Genomic DNA, 12,464 nt, shown 5'->3' with positions numbered 1-12,464 from the left:
CAAAACTGTCGTGGATGTTTGTGTTCAGTGGGATTAGTTCAACCCCAACTGGAACACTTCCACTTCTGTGACTGAAATGAGACGGGTTTTACTAAAGGAAGTTAATCACCTCTGAAATACTGTCCAGGTTTCTCTCGTAGCAGCTCACCACAGACGCAGAGGAGGTCACACGTTCTTTATCAGCGACTGATTCGGTGCCATTTAAGTCGCTTTTCTGTTGGCTGTCCATTTCAGTAGTAATTGTCTGTTCACTGCAGCGGGCTACTGGTGATGTGCCTACGCCATGTTTGTGCTCCCTGTTTTGCACGGAAAACGATCTCCCGTGGGTTTAGGTGGAGGCTGTGTATCACATTGGCAGCTCTCAGAGACAAGTCACATGGCATGTCAACAACAGAGGGCACATGACCTTAAAAGACTAGTCAAGTGACAGCGAGACACGACTGTGGAGCCCTCTGATGGGCTGGGCCGCTGTCAAGGAGGTGTGGACAGCATGTGGTGAAGGCAAGAGGCTAGTGCACATGTAATGTATATCTACAAATGATTTTCTTCTCTCAGACCTACTACGCTCACCATAAAGTTGTGGTAACTGCATAGTAACAAACCCAGAATATCGCTCCACCACCCCCCTCCTGGGCTCTGAGTGGTGCAGCCTCTGTGACCACGGAGTCCTTTTCTAGCAGTCAGGTAAAAGCACACACACATACGTACACGGAGTCCAGTGACTATTTTTAAGACTCCCGCCCGCCAAGATTGGTTTGCTTAACTCATGCCACATACATACGCACAGCCAGCCCCCTTTGTTGTAGGCTCTGATGTCTTGACGAGCACAGATCAGGTAACCTGCCCGTGGCGAACAGGCAGGGGAGTCTTGGGGCAAATCAGAGCCTCTCTGAATGGCACAACCTAACAGTGGAGCTCGCCTGCCAGTGCACTGGAGAGGGGGAAAGGGAGGGAGGAATCAGGAAGGTCAGAGGGAGGAGCAAAGCAGAGACACGCTGGAAGAGGGAGGGCCGAGCGTTACAAGAAGTCATTCTGAGAGGGCACCTGTAGAGAGGACAGGAACAAGTCAGAGAGGGGGTTTGAAGAAAAACCCCCTCTCCATTTTCTGTCCACACGCAGTTTGGCACTCGGCATGGGGAACCGTGGGTCTCAAGAGCAGCAGGACTCTGAGGGTAGGTGTCGTCTAGCCGGTGTGCCTCTTTGCAGCCCCTCTCCCCTCCCAAATCCAAACTTGTGCACTTTGTGAGTCATATCTCAGATCTCTTATTTACACTATTGGGACACGGTCCAAGAAAAGTCTGACTCCGCTTTTTGGTTTCGAGAATGCTCCCCTTCTCCCTCTCTCTCTCTCTCTCTCTGTCCTTCTCTCTGCGTCTTCCCTCCCTTTCCCTCTGGCGCGCTCGCTTCCCCCAGCCGGTGTGGGTTTTTGACTATATTTAGGCTGTGCTGCTCCTGGTCAACAATGCAGACTCAGTAATGTGAGTTAGACTGAAATGCGTGCAGGAGGGGAGCGAGGCAGAGCAGGAGCTAGCCACCGCCGGGCTGAGAGAGGGGCCTCTTCGAGCTTCACTTTTTTCCCTTTTGCCTCAGTGCTCTGAAAGTGGGCTACAACTGGTTCTGAGCTGTAGCCAGTTACGAGGCCAGGTAATGTCACTGTTGGGTGTGTTGCTGACATTATTGAGCAGATTGTTGAAAAGAAGTTGTTTGATCTTGCTGTAGTGTTTTAATAAGGGGGGCGATCACATTGGTAGCAGCTTCCCTGACAAATGTGTAAATGTAATAAATATCAGCGGCCTCAGGAGAGAAGAGCCACCAGAGCACGGCTGAGCAGAGTCTGCTGTGTCATGGTCTGAAGGCCTACCTGCACGTTCTTCCTGGTGCCATGTCTGCAGGGCCAGAAATAGTGAGATGAAGCACTGATGTCGGTTGTGGATTCCTGCTGAGTACTGGATTAGGTTAATAGCTGAAGTTATTAATTAGTTATTGCTGTTTTTTTTTAAAGAGTGGTGGAAATGGAGCAGTTTTTTGAAAATGATTAATTGCAGCTGCTTGATACTTGATTACATGTAGACACAAGTATGGATGTGAAAAGAGTTGTCAATTAACCAATTAGTAGATCGTCAGATAATTCATCGGCAGCTGATCTGATCATGAATTTATTATGTTTTTGTTCTTTCAGAGCATTTGCTGTATCGTAGTCCTGACTTGTAAAGTTCTTTTTTTGTCATATGTGATGTTTTCTTTGCTCATCTGTACAGCTGGTTGGATAAAATAAATAGCCTGTATTGGTCACACTGGGATGTGAAGCATTCTAATCAGCGTTTTCCACAATTTGATTGACAAAATCATGAAACTTACAGAAATATTTATAGTCAGCTCAATAATAATGGATTGCTTCCAATGTTTAACAATTTACTTTTATTACACTGTTTAGCAATGTCACTGATGAAGTGGTCTGAAGGTCCTTATCAGGTTTAAACCATCAGTATTTGTCCTCTTATATCTTAAATGTCTTTACATGCACTTATTTATTTACTGTTTATTCACTATATAACACAGCTTCATTCACAAACGTTACAGTGATGTTCCTTTTAAGACCGAAATAATGGCAGGACTTTGATTTTAGCTCTAACCGAATCGTGTTTACACAGATTGGAAGTGGATTTGATGCACGCGTGAAGTGTTTTAAAGACTGTAGTCTGTAAAAGAGAACATGTACTTCACTGTGATGACATCGTGAATATGAAGCTGCAGCTGTTGTACCGCAAATCATCAAGAACTCAAGCCTTCACATTTTACATGCAGCTTTTCTCAGCGCCTCGAGGTAGCCCAACAGGACTGTAAGAACATTCCCGGTGCAGACAGTACGGTCACCGTGGAACCCGAGGCCAGACATTTTTGGAGTGAACATGTCTGTACATCCTGCGTGCATCGGGCTGATATGTGTGTGTGCCAGGTTGCAGCTCCAGGATTAAGTCAGTGTGTGTTGGTTTACATTCTTCTTTCTGTCTGATCCACAGCAGGGGCCTACTACCCCGCACAGCCTCAGTTCACCCCCTCGGTGCAGGCGGCGCCGGTCATTATAAACCCTGCCCCTCAACAACAGCCACCGCCACCTCAGCCTCCCCAACACATCCCCACCAAGCGGGAACGCAAACAGGTACAGTCAGCATTCTGCAACACAAAACACGCTTCACTAAACTGGCTCATTGTGGCTTTGAGAACAGCTGCCGGGTTCAGGATGTTACCTGCTCGTTACTTACTGTCCCCCTGAGCTTCCAGTTGGTCTGTATTCTAAACTATCATAACTTTATGAGCAGAATAAAGTCCTTGTAAACCAAGAATGTGCTTTTTACATGGTTGATTTTAACAGTTCATGGCGCAGTAACACGGACATCAAGGAACAGTTTGCCTGAAATGGAAAGTTATGATTTCAACCCTGTTTGTCAGTGCACGTCGAGTTCTTTAACTTTCACTATTTCTGTTTGTTCCATCAGAACACATCATGTGTTTTTTACTCTTGAGAAGATTCCAGGTCCAAACCTGTTGGATAAGCCCAGTTTTCCTCAGATTGTATTAGACTAACCTCGGTGATATTGCAGACTATGAGCCTGATAGTACCGCTTACATGATGGAGAAAGGTCTGATCACTGCAGTGCACCGTATTTTGTCATGTGTGATGCCATATCTGTGCAGAAGACTTGATGTGAAAACTTCACAGGTGAAGTCAGTGAAGAGTAAATGAGCTGAATGAAGGTAGAACAATCATTTAGAGGAACATCTTCTCAGACACAAAACACAGATTTACCAAATAGCACATGGTGACAAATACACAGGGACACAGTCTTCATGTGTCGTCTTCCTTCTGATCTTCAGTTACGCCAATGTTTTATATAAAAGGCCTCCAAATGCTTTCAAACAGGTCCTTTTTTCCCTCTCAGCAGGTATGTAGTCCGTTCCAGTGGAAGTGTAGCCAACATCTGTTTAACCCGGTGTCCAGAGCTCGGTGGGCTGATGTTTGTCCAGTGCAATGCAATCAACCTGTTTGCTTGTAGTAGACAAACATCAATAAAGAGCTGCTCATTTTTTGTAAATCTGATGTGTTTGGGATATAAACCTAAGATTATAAAGGAAGGATCCAGCGGAGAGTCTTTGGAGATAACATCTTTCACAGATTGTTTTATTGAAACCTGGAATGTCTTAATTTCCAGACATTCCAAACAGCGTTCATTTTTCTTCTCCACGTTTTGTACGTATGTCTGGAGTATTTGGATTATATTGGTTTAATTTCACACACTTTTAATAGAGCTATTGACACCTAAAGGGATTATATGAATGCAGAAAGTCTTTTCTGCATGGTCACTGCACATACATGGGAAACATGTTTGGACTTTTAAATGCATGATGTTCTTTTTGTGCTATATTTCAGTAAATTAATCAGCATTTAAAGTTATTTTTGGTACAGTGCTTCATTTGATAACTTACTGTGTTCTACAAAGATTAAAATTTTATAGCTTCGTCTTCCTCTTTGAACTTGAATCAGACAGTGTGTTGAAACCAGATTCGAGATGAGTCCAAGACATTTTCATTGCCTCGTGGTTTCTGCACTAAAGAACGTGCTTTGTCATTGAAGGGGAACTCCACCTGTATTACACGTGGACAGGTGTTTCCGCATGTCTTAAAGAGTACATCTGTTGAGGTGAAAAACAAATACTATCCAGCCTTTTGTGTCTGTGCAGGGAAAGTCAGTGTCGTTTGTGTCTGAGGACCACGAGTTTGAAAACGATCTAAGCGTGTCAAGTTAGGTAGAAATGAGCTCACTTGATCTGCGTTTGGGCTCGAGGCTAAAGGCTACCTTAGCTGCTACTAGAACCTCCATCTCTGCCAGAACCTCGGTGGTTAAGTTGCGTTCTGGCAGGCTTTTCCAAGGTAGATGTCTTTTTTTATACTGTGACCATAACCATCTCAGAGTCGCGTTAAATCAGCTGAGTCATGTTTACCCTTTAACCTTCTGAACTCGAGCACTTTCTGAGAGTATTTTGCTTTCTGTCGTGCTGGAACAACAATGGTGGCTCTCTACCTTTTCCTCTACCAGTCAGGTATTTTTCACACTGCTGTGATGATGACAGTCGGTGAAACGTGTCTCCAGGCCAAACAACTCATTGACACCGTATTCTGAACCGTGCAGCGTTTATTTTATTGATCAAGTGAATTTTGTTTTGCCCTCATTCTCTCTGTTTTGCTCTCATGCTTGTCTCCTGTCTGCTTTGTGTAAACAGCCTGAAGTTTAGCCTAAAAGTCCCTGATTCCTGTCATGTGACTGTTGCTCTCAGCTGAGTCAGTCGGTGCTGCTCTGGTGCGCTGAGGAGGGCAACATTTTGGGTGTCTGAGTCATGGAGAATCAAGCGATTTTGATGAAATGTCGCAACTTTTAACCTCTGTTTGGTTCGAGGAAGGCTCACGTTGAGAATCTGATAGTTTATTGTTCTGTTAAATAGTCTGGTGTGGGCAACATACCTGACAAAGCCACCGGTTTGAGGTTCAGAGGGTTACATGCTTCTAACCTGAGCCGCAGCTACGTTTAAAAGTGGAGGTTTAAAAACTCTTAAAAGAAAGCGTATGCCACAATGATGTAATGCTTTTACGATCTCATTACAGATAACATCTATCTAGTTACCAGATCGTATAAATAGACAATTTTCTAAATGTTAACTTGACATTAGAGTCGCTGTAAGCAAAAGAGGAAATGTGGAAAATGATTGTTATGCTGTGACCTTTACGGTGCAGAAATGAGCGGCTGCCTTGCAGTGATATTACCGAGCATTACAGGGTTTTTTTTTTTTCTCCCAACGATCTGACGGTGCTGAGATAATATAACTCAGCTTTGTCTGTGGAAATCTCTCCGAAGATGGTCCATGAGTCTCGTGGCTGAGTTTACAGATTGAAACGGATAGCGGCGAACTTGACCTTAACTTGCAGCGCTGTAATCTGCTGTAGGACATATTCCCTGGTTCTACAGTATGTCTAGTGTTTCCTCCGCTCTCTAAGATGGCCCTCGCCTGGTATGTGGTAGCTCTCTGTGAACTGAAGCCCCGGTTTGTGCCTCTCATGTAATCATCGTTTTAACATTTCAGGCAGTCCTAGCAATGCTTATGACTGAGTTAGAAGTATTTGCATCTGCTTTTCCCCAATCCACCCCGAGTGCCACGACCCGTTCCACGCCGAGTCACGCACATGCGCACAAAGTCTGACGTTATTGCAAAGTCAAGATAACAGACGGGGAGTCGTGGGAGAAATTGCACCACAAATCTGCTTAAATGAGCGGTGGCTGTGCTTATGTAAAGGTCTCCGTGTGTGCTAAAGTACAGCCCACAGGCTTTGCACTCTTGTTTGTTGGGAGTGATGCACTTTGAGAGAGCAGGTAGAGATTTGGTGTCTTGTAAGTGACACATCAGCAGAAATAAGGCTCCAGTATGGGCCATCTGTGACTTCCAGTTACAGGCACAGGGCTGTTCTGCTGCTAAAAAGTACGCTGGCTTTATGTAGTTGCATGTGTGCAAGTTTTTCAAGCCTGTATTTACCATCGACTACATTTTGGGCCTTTTTGTGCAGGTGACATGCAAAAGCTGTAGCTTTGTGAAATGCCTGTTTCCCCCTACTTTCCCTCTCTCTGGCTGTCGCTCTCGCCGTGTGTCAAAGAGAAAATCCAGAGGGGAGGGGGGTGAAGGACATGTCAGCACATAGCTCAGCTCCACGTGGCCACCGGTCTCCTCCCCCTTCTGAGCCGGAAGGGCTAACCAGCCAGCCTTCCTCTGCTGCTGTGGCATCCCCCCTTCTCCTCCTCCTCCTCCTCCTCCAGGCCTGGTTTCCTCTGCTCTCCAAAAGCCTGAAAAAATAAAAAAAGTCTGAGGAGCGACTTGAGCCTGGTGGATGTCAGAACACAGAGAGAGAGAGAGAATGAGGAAAGGGGGAGTTTCTTCTGCTAGCTGCAGCTCATTTGATAATGATAACTTTTTTTTTTTTCCTGGAAACCCTCCCATTCCCCCTACCATGCCCCTCCTTCACTCTCCGGCCCCTTTAACTGTCTGTTAGTCTCTGTGGGCGGGGGTGCGCATTCCAATACCATAGCTTTACAAGGCCAGTCGCTTTATCCTCTTTTTTTTTTCTCGTCCCTGTTCTGTTCAGCGTATGGGAGAGAGTGAGTCAAGTTGCTAGCTAGTCCACTGACAGTCAGGCCCAGCCCTGCTCTGCCGGCGTGTAGCTCTCCTTCTCAATCTGGACGTGTTTCGTGAGAGTTGAGCTGAGGTAAAACTACTCTCTGTATCCAGCCGCCGTCCTGCTTAGGGGGGGTTTTAAAGTCCAGCCCCGAGCCAGCTGGAGCGGCTACTTCGGCCCCAGGATGAGAGAGGCCCACCGGGGTTTGTAGAGCTCTGGGAGAGGAGTTGCAGACAGACTGAACCAGGTAAAGGTCAGTAGCGTTGAGCAAATATTGTTGCACTTTAAGTCAGAAGTAGGCCAGAGAGCAAAAGTGTTGTAGCAGTTAAACTTTTACAGTTTAATCCTCGTGCAGTGGCTGAGTGGAGCTCTTCAGTTTCTAGCTTCGTGGCTCGTAGCACTTTCATGACAGCTCCGACTTCATACAGTAAAAACTTCTGGTGTGATTGGGAGGAAGAGGAAAAAAATGCTGAATAGAAAACACGTGTTTGCAGGCCCTCATTGTGAGTGAGTGATTAGATTTTCTCTCACTTTTTTTCCTCCTGCCCCAGAGTGTTGTGTGTGTCCACAGGAAAGCCTTCTGTAGTCGGACCTGGTCGTGCTTTGCCTTCATGAGAGTCGGGCATTTTCACAACAGCTTACAACAGCAGAGGAATTAGTTTGGCAATTTGGCTTCAAGTTGGTTAATTTGATTCACGCTCCCTCAGACGGCTTTGTGGTGACTCAGAGGCTGAAGCACACTCAGTTGTGCTGCAGAGGAATTTGCATGGCGGTTAGTGTTTGGATTTTGTGTGCCTCGGTGCTCAGACTGTGAGAAATGTAGCTTTCATTGAATGCGAGTCAGCCAGCGAGTCACAGCGAAGGGAGGACACAAAAAGGGTGGACGACTGTAGGCGTCGCTCCGTGGGAAGGCAGCTCTTTTCAGGCATGTCACTCTGCTCACCCTGACATTTTTCTCTTTGCTCTTCTTCATCCGACGAAGGTTTTCTTTCTCGGGCGCCGCCGATCCGTTATTTGCCTGCTCTTCTTTTTGTTGCCTCTGTTTGCTCACACCAACAGCTCCTCTGCTTCCTTCTCTCCGCAGATAAGAATAAGAGACCCTAACCAAGGAGGTCGAGACATAACAGAGGAGATTATGTCAGGGGGCCGTAGTGGCTCTACTCCGACACCGCCACAGGTGAGCTACGACACAGTGTTTGTAAGTAAAGCTACTGAACAGACATGACGTGGTCTTTTTTCTTGGTGTGACCTGACTGGCTTTCTGTTGTAATGTCGTCCTGAGTGTCCTGTGATTTGCGTGTCAGTCAAAGCACTTTGTAAGCTTGCTTTATAATAGATGACATTAGATTAGATAGAACTTTATTGATCCCTTTGGTAGGGTACCTCAGGGAAATTGTTGTGAATAAATATAGTAATTATATAATATAAATAAAATGTTTTATCATTTTTAATATTGTTGTTATTATGAGACTTGCAAAGAGTGATCAGATCAGTATAAATGACAACAGGGAGTACCAATAGTCCTGTAATACCTTTTATATTCTAGATACAGTCTCTGATTGTTACCTGGCAACTGCTTCACGTTTCTAGCATCCGTCTAAAAATAATAAAAAAATATAGTCTATACGTTTCCTTCAGTTTTTACTGTGTAAATATTAGCCCAGTTAAAACACTTCAGTTTACATGTAAAGCAAGGAGCTACTCGCCCAAACTGTCCATATGCTGCTACTTACCAGGAATGCTGCAGATTGCCAGTCCTCATGTGTTACGCTGCAGCCTGTCAGGATCAAACTCTCTTACTATTGGCTCTCAGAGTTCTCACATGTGGTGCCTATAGCCAACTCAGGACTGACATGGAACCAGTTTTTTCCCCTGTCAGATGGAAACATGTGCGTTGTCCTCTCCACTAAGGTCATTTTGGTGTGTGTTTGTCCCCACAGACAGCCGTATCGGGATCAGAAAGTCCAGCAGTGGCCCAGGCCAACGGTGAGAGCGTCACAGCTGCTGCTGCACCAGCACTGCTTAGACCAGGTGAGCGCCACATGCACGGAGCCCTAAACTCATAAATACATGTATTCATCTGAATTAGCCTTTCACTGGAGCTGCTCATGCTTCCCCAGACTTTTTGGAGATCCCGTTTTCTCAGCAGCAGTTTGTTTACCCGTCGACATTTTTGCAACAATTAGCTTTTGTTTTGCCTTCAGTGAGTCCTAAATTTAACTTGAACAGCAGGATTCTTGAAGCGTTTTATCTAACCACTTGACTGTCAAATGTTTCCAGCTAATGGTTTCCTCTTAAGATCAGTTGACAGTTAAGAGCAACTCTAACTGGGGAAAAAACAGTTTGAAGACCTTTTAGCTTAGAGAAAAGTAGGCTCGACCCTTTTCCAGTGCACGAGTTCATGTTTCATAAATTTACTTACTTACTACAGACACTGGGGGCCAAACCTAATTAATAAAAAACACCAGAAGTGTGGATATAAGGGCGTTACAAATCTCAACCTCGACATGTTAAACTGCGCTGTCTGGAAGATTACGGACATCTAGCCACACATGTGTTAACGGAGCTCACTACAAGTCCTGGTGGACCAACGTGTCTCCGTTTGACTCTGGTTGTTTGGGCATGTGTACAACATCTGTATGAAAATCATGTTGGACACAGTGAAAGTCTTGAGGAAGTGAATGATCAATATGACATTTATTGTTTTGGGTTTGCCTTTAGCTCTACCCACATCAGAGCTGCACTTCTCCAAACTCTGTAACGCACTTCACTGTGTTTTTAAAGCTCAGCTTCATAAATCTTTTAAAGTTATTGACCCGATTTGAAGCAGCCATTTTCACTGTTTGACATGGTGTTCAGAGCCGATTTGGAGGACATGGTTTGAATTAGGTATGTGGCTGTAAAGCGTAGATGTAGAAGGAGGTGGGTCACGCTACAAGAGGACGGTTCTGTACGACGTGTTGTTCAAACAAATCGGAAGCCAAAAGGGTTCGTAGTTGTTTTGAAAGACCACACTTAGAAGTGAAATGAAAAGCTGGCGGCTGAAAACATGAGGAAGACCAATAATTGTTTAAATACGTGGATAATGGTGCTGACTTTCAGCCAGTCTCTGCTAGAAAGGCACTCATACTGCGTCTCTCAGTTGTTCACATGAAAAGTGAAATATTAACAGACATAGTGGAGTGAGAGCACAGTGGAGGATTAGGGGTGAATATCTCAGTGTAGGTCTTCAGAAAGCTTCATTGTTGGATGCAGTGTTTATTAATAATCAGCTGGCCTGAGTACTACAGTGTCTGCAGTCCAAGTAACTTTATTTCTTTTGCCTTTTGACCCTCCAGATGACAGAGGGAAACCTACGCCTCCTCCTCTGTCAAAGACCCCTGAACTTGCTAAGGGTGACCCCATCCCCACAGAGGCCACGTCCTCTGACACGAACACTAAGACGCCTGCAGCCCCCCTATCAGAGCCAGAGAGCACCCCTCTCAACGCTGTTTCCACACCTGCACCAGGCACTCCTGTTGCAGACGTGATGGATGCTCCCCCACCCCCCAGGGAGCCCACACCACCCCCCCAACCAGCACCTGAAGTACCTGCATACCCTGCACCCCTTCCTGACCCAGTCCCCACCTCTGCTGCACAGAACAAAACAGACAAGAAGCCCACAGAGGCAAAAGAGGAGGTGGTGAAAGAGGTGGAGACTAAAGCAGAGGACGCAGCTGCCTCTGTAGACACACCCCCTGCTCCTCCCTCCACCGCCAATGGTGTTGCAGAGGTGGAGCCTGAAAAACTGTCTGTGGCGTTACCACCGACTCACCTTGAGGCTCCTCTGGAGTCTCCCATTGCACAGCCTGAGGAGCTCCGCCTTCCTAATGGCCTGCCGCTCCCAGCTCCTCAAGACCCCGAGGCTCCTGCCGTCAGCACAGCTGAGCGTGACGACAGCCCCATAGCTGAGCCGGACGTCAGCCAGCAGCCTGTGGTGCAGACCGCCACGGCTGTCGCTCAGGCAGCACCTCCACCAGTGGTTCAAGCCACACCTTCACCTGATGACCAGTCCGCACCTGCACCAGCTGTCCAGGAGGGTCCTGCTGAACCAGTCGACCAGGCAGCACCTGCCCAGCCTGAGGTACAAGATACGGTTCCTCCAGTCGCCCTGCACATCAAGGAAGAAGCTCCAGTACCAGAATCTAGTGCGAAGGAAGAGACGATATCTCCTGTAGAGACGGTTTCCATCGCTGACCGCACCCCAGAAACAGTGCCCACTCCGCCCCCTCCCACAGCAGAGGAGCGAGAAGACACCCCTCCTCCTCAGACCGTCGCCCCTGCCCTCGTAGAAACTACTATGCAAGGTCAGCTACTTATGCATTTTACTTTACTTTCATCATTTTTGCGTTTAGTTTGTGCTGTATGCAAACTGCTACAAATCCTCAGTCACGTATGACGGTCTACATCATCCACATGACGTGTTCTTCTGTCACACGTGTTTGTGCTGATCTGAAGCTGCTTTTCTTCCGTTCTGTAGCTGCTGTGTCTGTGCCAAAGAAGAAGAGGAAGATGAAGGACCTGAACAAAAAGGAGGCGGTGGGAGACCTCCTGGATGCCTTTAAGGAGGTGTGTGTCTGTGCAGTAAAGCGATATTCACTTACATACTTCTCTTACCTGTATAACTAGTCTGTAGTTAGTCCATACCTTCTGATTCAGCAACTTAAGCCCAGAATAAACAGCTAAATCCCAGACTCCAGGGAGACGAGAGGAACCGCAGTCAGCTCCAGGCCTTGTTCTGTTTTACATACACGTTTCAGTTGTTTAAAGATTCTGAACTGACATTTCTATCCTCTTGTTGATCAAGGAGCAGGTTGTGGTCCCACCAGAACCAGAGCCGACTCCAGCACCGGAGCCCCAGGCCCCTGCTGCCTCTCCTCCTGCCCCAGAGGAGGCAGACCTGACCTGGGAGGATAAGGAGGACAAGCTGGATGCTGAGAACATTCAGCCAGACTCTCCTAACCCGACCGTCAAGAAGTACCAGTACAAAGAGGGTGGGTCTCTGAACCTTGATACCTCCCAGCGCTCTACGCTGACAGTTCAGTTTGAACAGAGATCTTATCTTGCTTTGGTTCCCAAGTTAGCTTTGTGTCAGTGGGCTCAGTTTGTGTCGAGGGAGTGGCGTTTCACCTGACTGTGCTTCTGTTGATACGAGTGTTCAGTGGAAAACGATAGTAATGTGATGGCAGTGCAGAATATTTGAACAACAG

General features: G+C 46.5%; 1 protein-coding gene across 5 annotated transcripts in view; it reads left to right on the top strand.

The window, feature by feature from the left end:
• Positions 1 to 12,464, top strand: part of LOC103370583 (eukaryotic translation initiation factor 4 gamma 1-like) — a 41,333-nt gene that overhangs the window by 15,211 nt on the left and 13,658 nt on the right. The window contains exons 1-7 of one of the 5 annotated variants that reach the window (XM_008299687.1): positions 1,018 to 1,172; positions 3,021 to 3,160; positions 8,300 to 8,392; positions 9,156 to 9,246; positions 10,554 to 11,561; positions 11,735 to 11,823; positions 12,062 to 12,248. In XM_008299687.1, coding sequence (XP_008297909.1) covers positions 1,133 to 1,172; positions 3,021 to 3,160; positions 8,300 to 8,392; positions 9,156 to 9,246; positions 10,554 to 11,561; positions 11,735 to 11,823; positions 12,062 to 12,248 — 1,648 coding nt within the window. In that variant the 5' untranslated portion in view covers positions 1,018 to 1,132. Of the gene's footprint in view, positions 1 to 1,017; positions 1,173 to 1,509; positions 1,645 to 3,020; positions 3,161 to 7,110; positions 7,469 to 8,299; positions 8,393 to 9,155; positions 9,247 to 10,553; positions 11,562 to 11,734; positions 11,824 to 12,061; positions 12,249 to 12,464 lie in introns of those variants that run through there. The other 4 variants (XM_008299688.1, XM_008299686.1, XM_008299690.1 and 1 more) reach the window with 4 other exon arrangements.

The sequence above is a fragment of the Stegastes partitus genome, unplaced genomic scaffold (genome assembly GCF_000690725.1).
Source record: "Stegastes partitus isolate 25-593 unplaced genomic scaffold, Stegastes_partitus-1.0.2 Scaffold1450, whole genome shotgun sequence".
In the NCBI taxonomy this organism is placed as follows: Eukaryota; Metazoa; Chordata; class Actinopteri; family Pomacentridae; genus Stegastes; species Stegastes partitus.
This window is presented reverse-complemented; position numbering and strand designations above follow the sequence as displayed.